Raw genomic sequence first — 18513 nt, 5'->3', positions numbered from 1 at the left:
AACCATTATAACATTTGCCCCAGTTTCAACTTCAGGGAAAATTGGATTTTTTGTTTTGGTGTGACTGAACCCCAGAGAGAGTCTGCCTACGTATCCTTTCGGAATCAAGTCAGACGTAGTTCAAGACAATCATTTTTTTTTGTTTCAACTGTGCTTTTGGATTTCAAAGAGGGTAGATAAAGAAATGTAACCAGCTCAAAGGGTTTGTAGAAAGAGTTGATAGTGTTTGGGTAGCGGGAATAAAAGCCTTCATCATCTCAAACGTGCCAACACATCACCGAAGTAAACTCAGACATAGTACCTTTTGACTGCATTCGCGTTCACAGCTGTTTCAGGATCATTTCCTTCAATATCACCCAGATACAACGCTCCTCTTGGCAATATCTTCCTGATGATGTACGGACCTTTCCAATTAGGAGCAAATTTTCCTTTTGCTTCCTGGTGATGTGGAAGAATGCGCCTCAACACTAGTTGACCTACTTCAAAATTCCTAGGTCGAACTTTCTTGTTGTAAGCACGGGCCATTCTTTGTTGGTACAACTGCCCGTGACAGACCGCAGCCATTCGCTTTTCATCAATTAAGGTCAACTGCTCCAATCGAGTCTTAACCCATTCGTTATCTTCAATCTCTGCTTCAACAATGGTTTGGAGTGAAGGAATTTCTACCTCTGCCGGTATCACAGCCTCAGTCCCATAAACTAACAATTATGGGGTTGCCCCTACTGATGTGCGTACTGTAGTGCGATATCCCAACAAGGCAAAATGTAATTGTTCATGCCATTGTCTGGAACTCTGGATTGTCTTCCTCAAAATCTTCTTGATGTTTTTGTTCGCTGCTTCAACAGCGCCATTGGCCTTGGGCCGATAAGGAGTGGAATTCCTATGCGTTATTTTGAACTGTTCGCATACATCCTCCATCAAGTGACTATTCAGGTTTGCCGCATTATCTGTGATGATAGTTGCAGGAATACCGAAATGACAGATAAGATTTGAATGTACAAAATCCACCACGACTTTCTTAGTGACCGATTTGAGAGTGACAGCTTCGACCCATTTTGTAAAGTAATCAATAGCGACTAATATGAATCTGTGCCCATTTGAAGCTTTGGGCTCAATCGGACCAATGACATCCATACCCCAGGAAACAAATGGCCAAGGTGCAGACATGAGATGTAGTTCTGTGGGAGGTGCATGAATCAAATCACCGTGCACCTGACACTGATGACACTTCCGAATGAAACTAAAACAATCCTTTTCCATGGTCATCCAGTAATAACCCGCTCGAAGGATTTTCTTTGCTAAAACATACCCGTTTATATGAGGTCCACACACTCCTGTGTGTACTTCATGCATGATTCTTCCTGCTTCTTCGGCGTCAACACATCTTAACAAATTGAGATCCGGGGTTCTTTTATACAATACGTCGCTTCTTAAAAAGAATCCACTCGCATGCCACCTAATAGTTCTCTTTTGATCTCCAGTAGCATGTTCGGGGTATTCTTGTGTTTTCAAGAACCTCTTAACATCATGGTACCATGGTTGGGTACTTGGTCCCACCTCGATTACATTACAGTAACTGTGTCTTTCCCTGATTTGTATTTCCAAGGGATCAATGTGGGGTTTGCCTGGATAAGGTAACATTGAAGCTAAGGTGGCAAGTGCGTCGGCTAGTTCATTGTGACACCGCGGTATATACCTGAACTCTATTGATTTGAATCGATTGCTGAGATCCTCCACGTGCTGCCGGTAAGGAATAAGCTTGACATCTCGAATCTCCCATTTACCCTGGGCTTGTTGGATAATCAGATCAGAATCCCTCATAATCAACAAATCTTCAACATCTTGATCGATCGCCATATTCATGCCCATGATGCAGGCTTCATATTCAGCTGTATTGTTCGTGCAAAAGAAACGAAGCCTAGCTATAGCCGGATAGTGTTGACCGGTGGGTGAGATCAAGGTTGCCCCAATTCCTACACCTTTGGCGTTTACAACCCCATCAAAGAACATCTTCCAAGCATGAGCGTCTTCCGAGACTACTCCTATGGTATTTATCTCTTCATCTGGAAAATAAGTACTCAATGGTTGGTACTCATCGTCAATCGGGTTCTCAGCCAAATGATCTGCTAACGCCTGGGCTTTCATTGTCGTGCGAGTGACATAAACTATGTCGAATTCAGTAAGCAAGATTTACCACTTTGATAATCTCCCAGTAGGCATCGGTTTCTGGAATATGTACTTCAAAGGATCTAACCTGGTTATGAGGTAAGTAGTATGAGCTTGGAGATAATGTCTCAATTTTTGAGTGACCCACGTCAAAGCACAACACGTTCTTTCCAACAAAGTGTACTTGACCTCATAACCGGTGAACTTCTTGCTTAAGTAATAGATCGCCTGCTCTTTCTTTCCAGTTATGTCATATTGTCCGAGGACACAACCGAAAGAATTTTCCAAGACCATCAGATACAAAAACAGGGGTCCTCTGGCTCTGGCGGGACCAAAACTGGAGGATTTGAAAGATATTCTTTGATCTGGTTAAAAGCCTCTTGACACTCAGCCGTCCATTTGATTGCTGCATCCTTCCTCAATAGCTTGAATATGGGCTCATATGTGCTAGTCAGTTGGGCAATGAATCGACTGATATAGTTTAACCTGCCCAATAAACTCATCACATCTTTCTTCGTTCTTGGAGGAGGTAGATCTCGGATAGACTTTATCTTTGTTGGATATAACTCGATACCTATCCTGCTTACTATGAAACCCAAAAGCTTGCCCGATGGAACTCTGAAGGCACACTTAGCCGGATTCATCTTCAGATCGTACTTTCTCAGCCTCTCAAAAAATTTCCTCAAGTCTCGAACATGATCGTCCTGAGTCCTGGACTTGACTATCACATCGTCTACATACACCTCTATCTCTTGATGCATCATATCATGAAAAATGGCAGTCATGGCTCTCATGTAAGTTGCCCCGGTATTCTTTAAACCGAATGGCATAACCCGATAACAGTAAGTACCCCAAGGTGTAGTGAAGGCGGTTTTCTCGGCATCTTCTTCATCCATTAACACCTGATGATATCCAGTGTAACAATCTACGAAAGACTGTATCTCATGTGTGGCACAGTTATCAACAAGGATGTGGATGTTGGGCAACGGGAAATTGTCTTTGGGACTTGCCCTATTCAAATCTCGATAATCCACACACACTCGAGTTTTCCCATCTTTTTTTGGTACAGGAACTACAATAGCCAACCACGTAATATACTGGACTACCCGAATTACTCCTATTTTCAACTGCTTTGTGATTCCTTCTTTGATCTTATCACTGATATCAGTCTTGAACTTCCTTTGCTTCTGTTGAACTGGAGGACAATCAGGGTAAATTGGCAATTTATGCACCACTAGATCAACACCTAATCCTGGCATGTCATCGTATAACCAAGAAAACACGTCTTTAAATTCAAAGAGGAGTTGAGTTATTGCATTTCGCGTTTTCTCATCTGTGTGAATGCTTATTTTGGTTTCTCGGATTTCTTCAGGAGTTCCCAAATTAATCGGTTCGGTGTCATTCAAATTCGGCTTAGGTTTATTTCAAAGTGTTCCAATTCTCGATTTATTTCCCTAAAAGCATCTTCTTCGTCATATTCCGGTTCTTGGTTCATTATTTCACAATTAGATAGCGTGTTTGGATCTGGGCATGAAGTCCGCAAGCATGTCATGTTATTTAAAGCCGCATTATTAGAACTGAAAGAAGAAATAAGAAAAAGTAACAAAAATCAGAAAGAATGAAGAGAGATGAACGATGAAATATTAATTTCATTTCATTGAATTTGAAGATAACAAGGTTCACATTAGTATTTAAAAGACAGGAAACTAAAAGAAAAACATCCGAGTTACACCCTGAAATAACTCGTGATGCCGAAAGAGTGGCAGGACAGGTCTACCGGAACTCCCGCCTGGTTGGGAATGGCATAGCCTTCCAATTTTGCAGCTTGGCATTGGGTCCCATATATAGCACCTCAGCGGTGCTTGAGCCCTCCCCTGGCTGGACAATGTGGGTTTCATATAGTATTTTCCCATATATTTCCTCAATCTTTTCGGCCGTAAAGGCCTCATCATCTTCTTCTTCAATGTACTTTGGCTTGACAAATGTTTTGTAAAGATGCGGAACCGGCTGAGGCAAAACCCAACCATAATTCTTTCTATCATTTGCCCATCTTTTATCAGCTGGAGTGGGTCGGAAACCTACCCCGAAGAACTTTTCACTGGTGGGCAGGGTGATAAGTTCAACTATCCCTTGCAATGATCTCCCAAGTCCCTTCCCCAGTTTGAAACCATGTCGGATCATTTCTTTGGCCACCATGATTGATGCATTAGAAAGGAAAGGTTGGGGGCAAGGTTTTCCTTCTTTGTATTGGTCTGCAACCACAATTTCAAAGGCCTGATAAACTGTGTGCTCACTCCCTTCTCTTGCTTCAAGATATGGGATGGATGGGTCCCGATAAATAAACTGTTTGTCTTCTCCGTGGACCACAATTTCCCTATCTTCATATTCAAACTTCACCATTTGGTGGAGAGTGGAGGGTACAGCCCCTGCAGCATGAATCCAGGGTCTTCCGAGGAGAAAGTTGTAAGATGTGTTCATATCCAGTACCTGGAAAGTTTCTTCGAACTCCACCGGCCCGATAGTCAATATCAAGTCTATTTCTCCGAGGGTTTCCATCTTGATGCCATCAAAAGCTCTTACACAGACATTATTGGGGTGAATCCTTTTGGTCCCAATTTCCATTCTTTGCAGCATGGAGAGCGGACAAATGTCAACACCCAAAACCCCATCCAACATTACTCGCTTGACGTAGTAGTCTTCACACTTGACTGTCAGATGTAAAGCCTTGTTGTGAGCTGCTCCCTTCGGAGGCAAATCGTTCTTGCTAAAAGAAACTTGATTAACCGCAAAGAACCTTTCCGTCATTCTTTCAAGTTGTTCAACTGAAGTCTCAGCTGACACATACACTTCATTCAAGGTTTTGAGCAGGATCTTCTGATGTTCGACGGATCTCATTAGCAAAGATAGCATAGACACTTGTTCAGGGTATTTGCGCAACTGATCTACCACTTCATAGTCAGGCATATTCATCTTCCGGAAGAAAGCCTCTGCTTCTTCAGCGCTTACATTCTTCTTGGGTGGGAAGCGCTTCCATGTGGCATCGTTCACTTCTTGAATGTCTGGATATTTTCCAGCAGAAGTATTTTTTGGAAGTTCCCCCGCGATCTCTTTGCCTTTGTATGTAACCAATGTTTGTTGATAATTCCACGGTACCGTAGACGGGTCTGTCATTGGCTTCTGTGGTACGCGTCCGATAACCACTGGCTTATTCAGCCGAGGCGGTTTAATCATCCCCCGGACCACATAGGCGCTTTTTGACACGTACACCGGCATTCCCCTTTTTATTTCGAATCTCTGTGGCTTCTCTGATCGACCTCGTGGAATATAGAGAACATCATTCTCCGAAGGCACCACCGTCTCTGTCTTTGTCTCAGCCTTCTTTTCGAGCTCAGCCTTGATGGTATTAGTCTTCTTTTCCCCTTTCTCTTGCTTCGGGGCTGCTTTAGGCTTTATCTCTGCATCGACAATGGCGATTATAGCTTTCGGGGTAGGATCAAACTCCTTGTCCTCACAGATCATCCCAATCAACGGCCCATTATTGTGAGCGGGCAACAGATTGTTGGTCACATTTGGGACCTCCTCGTCCCTTAATACTATCTTTCCCTGTTCTATTAAGTTCTTTACCGCCCTTTTTAAAGTCCAACAATCATTGGTATCATGCCCTTCTGCTCCCGAATGATAAACACACATGACACCGGCTCTGTAAGCAGGTGATGCTGGATTTTGCCTTGTCTGAGGGACTAGTTGCAGGAAGCCCATTTGGACCAGTTTTGGGAATAGGGTAGAATACGGTTCACCAATGGGTGTGAAAGTTTGTCTTTTGGGTGGTTCTTGAGGAAGGAAGTTATTCTGGGGTAGTTGTGGATTATAGTGGTTCCGGTAAGGAGGCTGATTTCTGGGAGGTAGAGCTTGATTTCTGTTGGCTTGTTATTGTGGCCGGACATATGGCTGAGTATTCATGACCGAGTATGGATGAGGGGTACAGGCTAAATCTTGGTGAGGGTAATAGTGCTGCGGGATCCTCTCTAAGAAAAGGGATCTGGGAGTGTAGTTTCTCCTTGTACCCGACGCTGCCATGAATGTTTCTTCCCTTTTTTTTCCCTTTGCTATTCCTCCAGACCCACCCTGAATGGCTTGGGAGGTAGCTCTGATAGCAGATTGGCTTAGAATTCGACCCGTTTTAAGCCCATTTTCTACCATTTCCCCGATCTTAATCGCTTCTGCGAAAGGTTTTCCCATGGACGACATCATGTTTTGGAAGTAATCTGATTCTTGAGCTTGGAGGAAAGTACTGACCATTTCTATTTCATCCATGGGAGGTTTTACCCTTGATGCTTGCTCGCGCCATTTAATAGCATATTCTTTGAAGCTTTCTGAGGGTTTCTTCTTCAAGTTTGACAAAGAATTCCTGTCTGACGCGATGTCAATATTATACTGAAACTGCCTTACAAAATCTCTGGCAAGATCGTCTCAAATGTGCCATCGAGTATGTCCTGATCCATGTACCACTATGAGGCTATGACCACCAAGCTTTCTCCGAAGTATGCCGTCAACAATTCTTCTTTGCCGCCAGCCCCACACAATTGGTTGCAATACTTTTTGAGGTGAGCAATGGGATCGCCATGCCCATCATATTTCTCAAACTTCGGTGTTTTGAACCCTACGGGCAGGTGTACATGAGGGAACATGCACAGATCAGTATAGGAGACACTCTTCTGCCCGCTTAAGCCTTGCAAATTTTTTAAGCTCTACTCCAGGCTCCTCATTCTTCTCACCATTTCATCTTGTTCAGGAGCTTTGGGATTTCGGTCTTGCCTAGGAGTAAGCTCGTATTGAGGCTGCTGAGGGTGAGCGCTGGTAGTAAACCGAGTTGGTTCCAACGAGAAGGATGGTGCTTGAAATGTGAATGAGGAAGAGTCAAAATTAGGCCTGTGTATAGCAGGTTGTGCCGCAATTGGACAAGGCGGTGCAGCGAATATGTTTGTAGCCACATCTGTTGTTGACACCCGGGGATAAGAATCGGAGGGCGATCCAGTAGAGTGGGCTGAAATGGTAGGATACCCGAATGGGGTAGTTGGATAACTTATGGGGATGTTGGAAGTCCCACTTGTCCTAGAGAACAACTCGGGGAATCCAGGGATTACACTCGGCGGCTCTTTTCCATTGTTCCAGTCATCCAACATTTCCAACATGCGAAGCCGCAAGATTCTGTTCTCTTCAGCAGTTGCTGATTCGGAAGTTTGGATGGCCAAGATTGAACTCTCTTTGGAAGTGGGAATCGTTGGCAAAGGAATTTCTGAAGACATCTCTACACTTCCCTTTGATCTCGTGAAGTAAGTGTGAATACTTCCTCTCGACTTAGTGACGGGAAGCTGAACACTTCCTTTCGACCTCGTAAAATATGAATGTGAGGCCAGACCTCCACCAAACCAAACCACTTTTCTAAAAACCTGGTCTTAGCAGCAAACAAACGGTTAGTTTGAAACAAATAACAGACAGGTAATCTCATGTTGGGGTGTGATGCACCTATACAGTTAAGTGAGTTTGTACATGTTTGCATCGATGGCATGCGTCATTCCAGCTTGTCTTTATTTTTATTTTTTTTCTTTTTCTTTCCACTTTTTCCTTTTCTCTTTTTCACTCAATTTTCTTTCTCTTTTTTTTTTAGTTTATATTTTTTTTACTCAATTTATTTTATAACTATGATCGAATTCGATGGGGATTGCCTGCGTATCATGACCCCGCATGAATCAGACCATTACGTAGTTCAAGACAAACAAGTGCAAAAAATAAAGAAACATTTTTTATTACTAAAACATTCTGTTACAAACTGAACATTTTTGAAAAAGGGAGAATAACAGACTTGAAATAAATACAAGACAAAAAAAACTACTGATACGCCCTGATGCGAAAAGACAAACAAAAGACGCCAAGTGTGAAAATACAGACTCGACCTATAAATACATTAAAACTTTAAAAATTGGCGCCCGCGGGGCATCGTTCGGCCTTACCGCGGGCTTAGGTGCGAGGTCCCTTTCAAGTTGTTCCAGCTCATACATGGTTCGCTTGACATAAATCATCACTGCCGAGAAGAAGGTAGTGCGGGTCATATCTTCGCACCCTAGACACCTCCTAATGATGGCATGGGCAATAGTCTTAATCTTATCCCTGGTTTGCCCCTTTTCTATGAGTAGGCACTCTATTTGATCATTACGGGCCTTCAAAACCCGAGAATCCTGGAGATGTTGATTCTGCCACTGTTGAATTTCTACTTCCATCTGTGCCAGTAAATCATAGCAATGTCTATTTTCGGCTTCAAAGGTTCGGGCTTGCTCAGCTGCTCTGTCCTCAAGAGTGGCCACCTTTTTCTTCAAATTGGCAATGGTTTGCTTGTGATCCCTTTTCAACTGTTGCAAGTACCAGTTGCGCTCCTCTGTTCTTTTTGCCTAGTGTGCCTCGAGTTCTGCTATGGTATTCTCAAAATTCTCCAACCCACTCCGGCGCTCACTAATTTCCATTTTAAAACCTTTTATCAGTCGTTCATCCGACCGGCTCCTTTGTTGGTTATCAGCGGCTATCCTTATTTGCTGGATTTGGGCCTTAAGTGCCTCGTTTTCCTGGGCCAACCTGTTCTTTTCTCCCAGATCAGTAGCAACTTGCACGTTGTTCTCGAATTTTAGACCTTCAATTTGTTGTTTCAGCTTGCTAATTTCAGCCCGATAGCTTTTTTCTTTTGCACGTTGTTCTTTTGCTAATTTGTTGTTTCAGATTGCTTTTGTGATGGCTCGGCAAAATTCAGGATATGGGGTCTTTTAGCCGGCCTTTTGTGCTCAAGTTCTCTTATGTACCACGCAAGGTACCCTAGCGCTACTTCACCTTTGTCCCGTTCCTGCACACAAGTATCTACTTTTAAACATTGACATTCATTCCAGATCTGGCGGACTTTTGTTTCAGGAAATTGTCCGTCAAGGCTAATCTTAATTGCTTGAGCTCTAAGATCTTCCTCGTGTGGCACTATCTTGCATCTCCCGAATTGTCTCAAAACTCGATAGGGCGCGTAAGGCTAAATGCTCTTTAGTCCCATCAATAGAAAGTAGGTCCTAGCTGCCGGCATATACATGACCTCATCAACAAGCAACCATCCCAGTGTCCACTGTATTTGGCTGGCGGTGAGGGTTTCAAAGAATGACGTCTATGCCGTAACTCCCTCAAGTAAACTAACCTCCTTGGTTCTTGTGTAAAACTCTTCTATGCAAGTTTTCTTCGAGGAACCGTAACTCAAAAGCTCGGAACGGTGGCAGAGATGTTCAGTCATCCATATTTGTAGCAGTAAATTACACCCCTCGAAAAAATTCCCCCTGGCTTTGCAGGCTGTGAGAGTTCGAAAGATATCAGATACTACCATAGGCGCGAGAGTGCTTTTATTTTGAGTGAGCAAAGTACTGACGACCCCGGATATTTTCAGATCAATGTTTCCGTCCTTCCTTGGAAACACCAAAAGGCCCAAAAATGTTATCATGAAAGCCACTCGTCTATGCTCATCCCACTTCTGATGGTTACCTTTGCTGCATAACTTGTTACCCGGATTGTTGAACCCTCCTACATGACCATATCTGTCGTATATGAAGCGCGGATTACAGAAACCTGCGGCCAAATCTGGGTTATGGACCGTCCTGGGTATCTTTAATGAATCTAGAAAACGATGCACAGTGACAGCTCTTGGGGCAACCAGGTATTTTTGCCTTAATGGAACTTCAGCATTTCCGATGTACCCGGCTATTTCCTCCAGAGTCGGGGTGAGTTCAAAATCGGAGAAGTGGAAGACATTGTGTGCTGGGTCCCAGTAGGTGACCAAATCTCTTATGATATCTCCCCGAGGCTGGATTTCCAATAAATCTGTGAGACCTTTCAGATATTTCTTGACCTCATCTTGCCCTTCACCACCTAGATCATCCCACCATAGCCACAACTTGACAGGGATTTTAGTCATTATCGAAAAGTGTTCATTTTGCATTGTGCTCATCTTGCACATTTATTAAGGTGATTTAAGCAAAAATGATTTGTCTCAAAAATGATTTGACTATTTTTAGAAAGAAAGATCTAAGTTTTGAACACAGCCTTTCAGCACTTCGGGGATGAAGATTTTAAGGCTGTGAGGGTCAACCGATCAAAACTCTACAGGATGATCGAAAGTGGCCGTTTATGCAAAGTCAGCCTCCACCGTCCCTTTCGGGAACATTTGGCTGTTTTTGACAAAACAGCATCACTTGATTTATTTATGACTCTTTTTCTTCAAAAATAGTGGCCCAACATCGGGAACACGGCCTCTCAGAGCCTCAGGGACAAGGATTCTAAGGCTGTTGGGAAAATTGGTCAAAATTCAAAAAAAAAGAAGACCAAAAGCGGTTGTTTATGCAAAGTCAGCCTTCTGGTGCGTCCCTTTCGGGAACATCCGGCTATTCTTGCAAAAGAGGAGGTTGGACCCGATGAGGGTTGCCTATGTATCTCACATCCGGTGAGAATCAGACCGGCGTAGTTCGGTCGATCAGGAATAAAGGAAATAAACTAACTTTTTTTTTCGACTAAAATATTTACAAAGAAAAGAGAAAATATTTTTGAATTTCGATTTATTTTTTTTATTTATTATTATTTTTGAAAAGAAACGACGACTAAAGAAATATATTTTTTGAATTTTAACTTCTTTTCCCCCCTTTTTTTTGGAAATTTCGAAAATCTTCTAAAAAGGAAATATTTTGGACTATTAATCTGAATTCATGAAAGAAATACTCCAAAAGAAAAAAAATGTTTTTGAATCTTGAATTTCAAATATTTTTTTTGGATTTTGAGAGCGATTAAAAGGAAATATTTTTGTATTATATACGTATATTTTTTTTTTAAAAAATGTGGTCTAAAAGAAAAACTTCCTAAAGGAGTAAGTAAAGGAAAATATATTTTTTTTTGTATTTTTTTTTTGAATATGGTGGGCCGGAACCGAAGAAGTTTGCCTACATATCTCACATCAGGTGAGAATCAGACCTGCGTACTTCGGGCGACATAAACTAAACTTGTAAACAAAACTCCTTTCTTTTTTTTTCCAAATAAATCAAACTAAAAAGAACTTTTTTTTTCATTTTTTTTTTCAAAATTTCGGCAGGGTATTGACACTACTTGGACATTGGTTTTATTTTTCTAAAAATAAATAGTTATCTCCCTACACTGCTATTTTTCTTTTCCTCTTTTTCACAATTTTTTTTCAAAAATTCCCGATTTCAGAAACCGGTTAGCATGCAGACCTATAGTGAGGGCCCCACAATTTGAGGAAGGCAGTGAAATTCGCTAAACGGCTCATCCCAAATTCTAAGTATTTATTATGACCAATTATTGAGGGCCCCACAATTTGCATTTTTATTTGGCGAGGCTCGTCTCATTATCAAAAAGGGTTGACCTATAGTGACTATGTTTTCTATTTCGTTCGTCTCTATAATGAAAGAAAAAGAGTTCTAACTTATTTACATGCTCACGAGTTATTATAGTTGAGTTTCGAAAGTGAGTCGTTAAATCTGAAACAATACAATAAGGGCAGTCGGTTAACAATTATGGGCCCAGGTCCAATGTATAAGGAGTAAAACTGGACCTGTGCCATCCTTATTTAGATGTTAGGCTTAGCCAAATGATTCTACACATGTTCAAACTTTAAGAATCCGAAATGAAAGTGATACCCAATGAAACCCGTTTTTTACGAATTTAGATGAACAAGTTGTTAACTAAAATAGTTTGAGCTATTGAGTAATCACCTAAGGCCTGATGTGTATTTGGAACATGCTGTTTAATCGAACAAATTGAACTAGTAGAATGTTACAACTACACTGTTAGTCCATTTAAGCTAAAAGCCTACGGGGAAGGAGTTTACAACTTAAACTGCCATAGGATAATGCCCATATTATACATAAACAACAACTACCTGATTCTAGTTAAGACAACTAGCTAACATATATACAAATGAGATTCAGTATGTAACCAGAGTTTACATGGGCAGTGCATAGAATGTTCTAAATACATATAGTAAAAGAAAGAAAAGAGTACATTAAACTACAGCTTCAAATCTTTCCCATTTTTTTGCATTCATGCTTCGAGTAGCTTACAAGATGTACCAGTGTATTCAGTTTTGTGTACCTGGTATTTGGGAAAGCAAGGAAAGAAAATGAAGATCAGTGAAGCAACAGTAGTGTTCCGCAAATAACAACAGCAATAGCAGCAGTAACAACAAGCAGAATAAATCCCAGTGAAAAAATTCAGCTATAACCAATGGAAGCAGTAGCAAATAAACCCAGCAAACTCAGGAGCAAACAATTGAAAATCCAGCAACACCAAAATGCAATCACAGCCAAAAGCAGAAGGGAGACAGGTACGAGACAACTGTAGTTTAACTGATGTTTCAAGACATTCAAAGGAAAGCCTGATAGATGCAACTCACAGCTCTCAAATTCTGATTTTTCAAAATCTGTCCCCCTTTCCTAAGTTCTCTCTATCTTTTTCTTTCTTACTGCCTATCAAATGGCTCTATCTATATGCAAAGACAGACCCTGCTAGCTCTTAAGAGCACTCAAAACCCAAATTCAGAAACCCATTCTGCCCCATCATCCTCTTTCTTTTGCCCACTATTGTATGTTTGTTCCCCACTATATTTGTCATATTCTATTTTTAATTCAAAGGTCATGGGCACATATTTATTTAATCACTCCCCAACAAAACCTCCCTCATACCATTATCTTTTGTTCCCAACTTTATTTAAACAAATGCATTAGATTAATGGTATATTGGTATTTCCTGACAGTCCACTCAAGTTAAACCTCTTTTTTCAAGTTTTGAAATCCCCAAATTACCCCTGAAACCCCTGTGATTCACTGCCTTAAACCAATCCTTTCGATTGGTAACAAACCCAAATAGCTATAGCCAAACCAAACTATTAAAATTCTAAACACTGACTCCTAAACTCAACTGGACAGATTACAAAACTTAGTTTCGACCAAACAATAAACTCCCTGATAATCAGACTAAACAGGCAATCAACAACATGAATTGCAGGAAAGGGGAATCACATACTATAGGATAAGTTTTAATTCACAACAATTTGGCTAAAACCAACTACTATCAACATGTGACTGCAATTAGAGATGAGGCAACACCAATGTCATGAAATGAAATCTGATTAATAACATGAGTCTAAGCTCTGACAACCATGAACCATTTCCTAAGCATCAGGTTTATTGCATAGCCTAACATTACTGATTAAGGGATCACAATGACAACATAATTGGTAGCCTGATCTTTGAACAAACTAAACAGACACAAATTTAACCAGTTTGGACCTTAGACCTATGAAACTAAACAGACACAAACTCGCAAATTGGTCCAAGTTCGGACCTTGGACTACTGATCATGTTTCAACAATGGGAAATTCATGTCAAATTACAGAAGGGAAAAGGACAAAGTAAACCAATGGAACTGCAAGAGTGAGTCACTAGAACTGGGTGTAAAAAACTTACCCGAATCATGATTCAATGAAACTCGAGGCTTTTTCCCATTTTCAAGCCGAGACGGACTTTAAACATATGTTTTCGAAGGAAAACAGCATGGCTAAAGTCAGTCCCTGGCTTAAAATTTATGGGCCCTGGTCTGCCTAACTTCAATCTGGAATATGAGCTACCCCACGATGATTTGAACAGGATCTATCAGGGATTCCTGGTGAGGGGGCCAGTAAGTCACAGGGTGTGAATTTGGTGGCATTTGAGCGGACTAGGGTTTGGGTCGATTCCTTTGATTTAAGATTCGAGGAGCTCGGGGGTGATTCGAAGCAAACTGAGCGTGAGACTGGAACGAGGAAGTCTTGGGGAAGCTGTGGTGTGAAATTGGGAGTCATTGAACGAACTAAGGTTCCGGCCTTATTTTCGATCTAAGATTCGAAGCATACTACTGGGATTCGAAGACAATAGAAGGTAGATTCAGTAAGAGGAGGGTAAGGGGGTTCTATGGTATGAAGATGGGGTTGTTTGGACCACCGGAACTGCCGTGAGGCGATTTCCGGTGGGCGGTGCATGGTGGTTGAAGGCTGAGGGTTTGTTTGGTCTCCGAGGTTCGGAGACGAAGGTGAAGGGGGGTTTGGTTTAGTTGGGCGTGGGGTAAGAAAGAGGGGTTTATATACGGGACGGGGGAGTTGAATTTCAGCCGTTGGATCATTGATGATCAACGGCCTTGATCTTTTCACTTAAGGGGACGGCGTCGTTTGGTTTAGTGTTGGGAATGGGTCGATCCGGGTAACGGGTCGGGTATGGGGTTATTTTGGTTTGGGCCTGGTCTATTTAATTCGAATTGGCCCAATCTGACTTTCTCTTTATTTCTTCCCTTTTCATTCTTTTAATTTAAACAAAAATTCCTAATTAAATTAAAATCAAAATTAAACTACACAAATATTAATTAACATACAACAATAATTAACACACAAATTAAAACGTTTAATTAAAATAAAAATCACACAATGACGACAATTAGAATAGAAATGCATATTTTTTGTGATTTCCCCCTTGAAAACCAAAATTATTGTTTAATTGATTCCTAAATGCACAATTAAATCTTAAGTATGCATGCGACCTATATTTTTGTATTTTTTACTTAACTAAAACAAAGTAGACATTTACGGACAAAATAATTACCAAAATATCACGTAAATTCTCAAAAATTGTACACAGATGACATTTTGTTTTATTTGGATTTTTCTTTTGGAGTAATTTTCGTGAAAACAAAAATCACGTGCTCACAGGTGCTGAAAAACACTTTTAAGTGTTGAACTAATTTAAAATAAGCAGTTACATATTTGGATAAAAGTGCTGAAATTAATATAAGCAGCTGAAGAACTGAGTATACGAAGAATTTTGTTTTAAAAAGAAGTATTTTATGGATAGAATAGTAAATATTTTGGTCAAACCTAAAGTGCTTATAAGCTGAAATTTAATAAGTTGGGGGAGACCAACTTATGACTTTTGACTTATTTTTTGCTTATAAGCACTTAACTTATAAGCACTTTTAATTTTACCAAACGCGTAGATAAGCCAAAAAGTACTTATAAGCCAGTTTGACCGGCTTATAAGCTTAGCCAAATACCCTCATAATCCCACAAGTGGGGTTTGGGGAAGGTAGGATGTACACAGTCTTACCTCTACCCTGAAAGGGCAGAGAGACTGTTTCCAATATACCCTCGGTTAAAGAAGGTGAAAGATGCCCTGATAGATTAACTAGACAAAAAATAGATTACATGACAAAAAACACAAACAAAATATGTCATGTACGGACACATACAGATCAACAAGGTAGCTGTTCCAACTCCTTTTTACGATGAACAGGTAGTTTAGGAGCGCAATATGTCATGTATCTATAGAAACATAAAACAAAGCAGAAGCTCAAAGCCAAATCTCTAACTAACAATTCTACGTTCAGCATGTAAGCAAGAACCTGCATGACTATTCCCAGCAATACGTCTATTCCCCCGATATCATATGCTAAGTGCAAGAAGTGGGCAAAGGTGTAAAAATATGTGGTGCAGCATAGCAGTAGAGCGAGATGCCCATAATTGAACTCCAAAAGGTGATGCAAGGCTGCTGCAGTTATCATGGGAATGACCTCAATCATAAATTTCGCCTTGGCACCAATTAACCGGAAAGGCATGTACTGATGCCAATAAACAACAGAGTATAGCACAGCCACATGAAAAAAATAGCTCCCGACTAACATAAATAGTACGATGAAAGATATCGGATCATGAACAAAATTCAGAATGGCAGCGACCATGCAACCGTAGGGAAGGATGCCCAAAGACCACCACAATATCTCAACGCCCGTTACGAGAGGCCCTGAAAAACACGAGAAAAATCTATTTACGTCATAAAGAAAGTAACGAAAGACAAAAATCGAGCACAAGAGACTATGAACAAGCACAATCGGAAATTTGGAGCGGGCAACTTTTCACAAAAAATCACCACTTCAAAGTCTAAAAAGAAGCAGTATCTCGTCTCCAAAGAGTATCAGTAAAGTAATCGTGGCATTGATCTGACGCTCAAGCAAGAAAGCACCATATAAAGCTACTCATCTTTTCTTTCGTGAGTATGGTTAACCAAGAAGTTTAGTAAATATCTTCACAACTGTAAAATGTCAAATCTGCAGAAAGGTAATGGCTAGAAATGACCAAGGAAACGTTGAAGTAACTCTTCATAAATGAGACAGGAATCGATCTGTAACACCTGTGTTACAGTACTCCCAAAAGGAAAAATGTAATGAACTCAAATCCAGAGTAACTGAACCTCTCCACTCTATTAATAAGACTGAAATGTGATTACAACTCAAATATCAAAATGCAACAACTTAGTAGCAGAATTACAATAGAAATTGCAGGAAGTAAAGTAACAAGGGATAGATAGAAGAAGTGGATAAGAAGATTAAACTTAAAGAACGGGAGAGGAGGAGAAGCAGACACCTTTCTCAACAAATATGCCTCATCCCAAATAACCGACCAGTCCCCCTTTTAACAGAACCATCCTTGCATCATACGCTCAACCTGGATCCCAAATTAACCTGACCCTATTACCTGTTCTCGGCCCAAAAGCTCTTCTCAGCAGTCAGCCTAATAGCTACTTGTGAGACATTAGGCTGGGGGTGGTTCATAACAAAAAGATGTGTCTGTTCTGTCAGGTTCAGTTCTTCTTAGTTGGTTTGGGCGGGTTCGACCAGAAAAGCTATACTTGCAGAAACCTTTTTCATAAAAGAACTTCAAAGGAAATCCTATGACCAAATAGGAGTGAGCAGCACCACGCACAAACTTGATGCACTATTATTACCTCCCCCTTCAAATAAAATCTCATAAATTTGTGGCAATGTCAATGACAAGACTATAACAGACTGACTACATTATCAAACTTATGCATTCCTCAATTGCCAGATCTTCACTTAGCAGTATTCCCACTCACGTTATGCATTATATCTCTGAAAGAGCATAACCAAGATTATTAATAGAACCCAAAGTAACTTCCTCTGGGGTTCTACTGATACAAAGAGGAAAAAGCTCCACCTCTTAAATTCCGACATTATCACGAAGCATAAGAATGTTGGTGGCCTTGGCCTCCAAGAAGCTTATGGTAAATGGAAAAAAACAAGCTTTACATGCCAGCCTAGTTGGATAATATTTAAAATCCTACTGCTTTTTTGGGCTACCATTCTTATCAAAAAATTATTGCAGGCCAAACACCATGTCCACAAGTGTTGCTTCAACCATTAATTTTGGGGACCTGGAAAACATCTTACATGGTTGGGAATTTCGCAAAGTCAACGATGTCGCGCAAACTGGAATTTGGAACCTCAATGACATATCCTTTGCATTCCCAAGTTCTTTTACCAACATATAATCAGCATTCACATAATTCCTGCAAATCATGCTGTGACTACATCCCTATATGGTCTCTGACCTCAAGTCTTATACAGATCTATAAGACTTGTATCCATCTGTTCGTATGTGATAAACTGCTAGGTTGAACCTTATAATATCAATCTTTAGGAAAGAGACTTACTACCACCATTCGGTGGACCACCCAATGAAGATGGCCATGCCCACCTAAACTTCTTAATAAATGAAACCACAGTCTTCAAGCTCTGCCAGCACTTCTGAGAGGAAACCGTCCAAGTGCAGAGGAACAAGCCACGAGGAGAGGCACACAGAGGAAGAACTTCACCCATCTAGCTGCAGATAGATAGATACATATATTTAATCATAAATTTTTTATTTATATTGATACAAGTTTTGCCAGTCTTACATTAAACAGATATAAGGTTCACTAGAAAGGGATAAAATTAAGGAGAAGGATACGCTGGAGAACCTGTTAACAGGATTTCACTTCTTCCCATAAAGTTCACAGCTGCAACAAAACAAAAACAAACAAAAATATAGAGAAGAATAAATGCAGAGGGACAATTGGAAACAAAAGTGTATAGCTACATTTTGTGCTTCAACAAACAAATCCCACAAAACAAAGCAACTAAGCGAAGAATAAATAAAACACTCATGGCAGTGTTGGGAATAAACCCCTTGCCAAAATAATATTCACGGTAATAAAAGTGGAATAATAATATAGCATCGAGATACGGTAATTAACAAGAATAAAAGAGTAACAACGACACCAAGATTTTTACGTGGAAAACCCTTTTAATAAGGGAAAAAACCACGGCCCGAGAGGAGCAACTGATATCACTATAGTAAGGAATTTTACACTTTGTAGGTCGGAGATAAATACTCCAAAGACCACTACA

At 40.6% G+C, this 18513-nt stretch overlaps 2 protein-coding genes and 1 long non-coding RNA gene across 3 annotated transcripts; all 3 read right to left on the bottom strand.

Moving 5' to 3' along the window:
* Positions 1-288: 288 nt before the first annotated feature.
* On the bottom strand, positions 289-2145 carry LOC138889611 (uncharacterized). Its single transcript, XM_070172945.1, has 3 exons — positions 1980-2145; positions 1567-1889; positions 289-540 (listed from the first exon to the last, which is right to left on the bottom strand). The coding sequence occupies exons 1-3, from the start codon at positions 2143-2145 to the stop codon at positions 289-291; spliced, it is 741 nt and encodes a 246-aa protein (XP_070029046.1).
* Positions 2146-3939: 1794 nt separating this feature from the next.
* On the bottom strand, positions 3940-5925 carry LOC138889603 (uncharacterized). Its single transcript, XM_070172936.1, has one exon. The coding sequence runs from the start codon at positions 5923-5925 to the stop codon at positions 3940-3942; it is 1986 nt and encodes a 661-aa protein (XP_070029037.1).
* A 10127-nt stretch (positions 5926-16052) lies between these two features.
* LOC104226020 (uncharacterized) lies at positions 16053-18237 on the bottom strand. Its single transcript, XR_011402532.1, has 3 exons — positions 18084-18237; positions 17778-17947; positions 16053-16070 (listed from the first exon to the last, which is right to left on the bottom strand). It is a non-coding gene; the product is annotated as an uncharacterized lncRNA (long non-coding RNA).
* Positions 18238-18513: the final 276 nt, after the last annotated feature.

The sequence above is a fragment of the Nicotiana sylvestris genome, chromosome 1 (genome assembly GCF_000393655.2).
Source record: "Nicotiana sylvestris chromosome 1, ASM39365v2, whole genome shotgun sequence".
NCBI classification, from domain to species: Eukaryota; Viridiplantae; Streptophyta; class Magnoliopsida; order Solanales; family Solanaceae; genus Nicotiana; species Nicotiana sylvestris.
The sequence above is the reverse complement of the archived record's forward strand: the minus strand, read 5'-3'. Positions and strand labels throughout refer to the sequence as shown.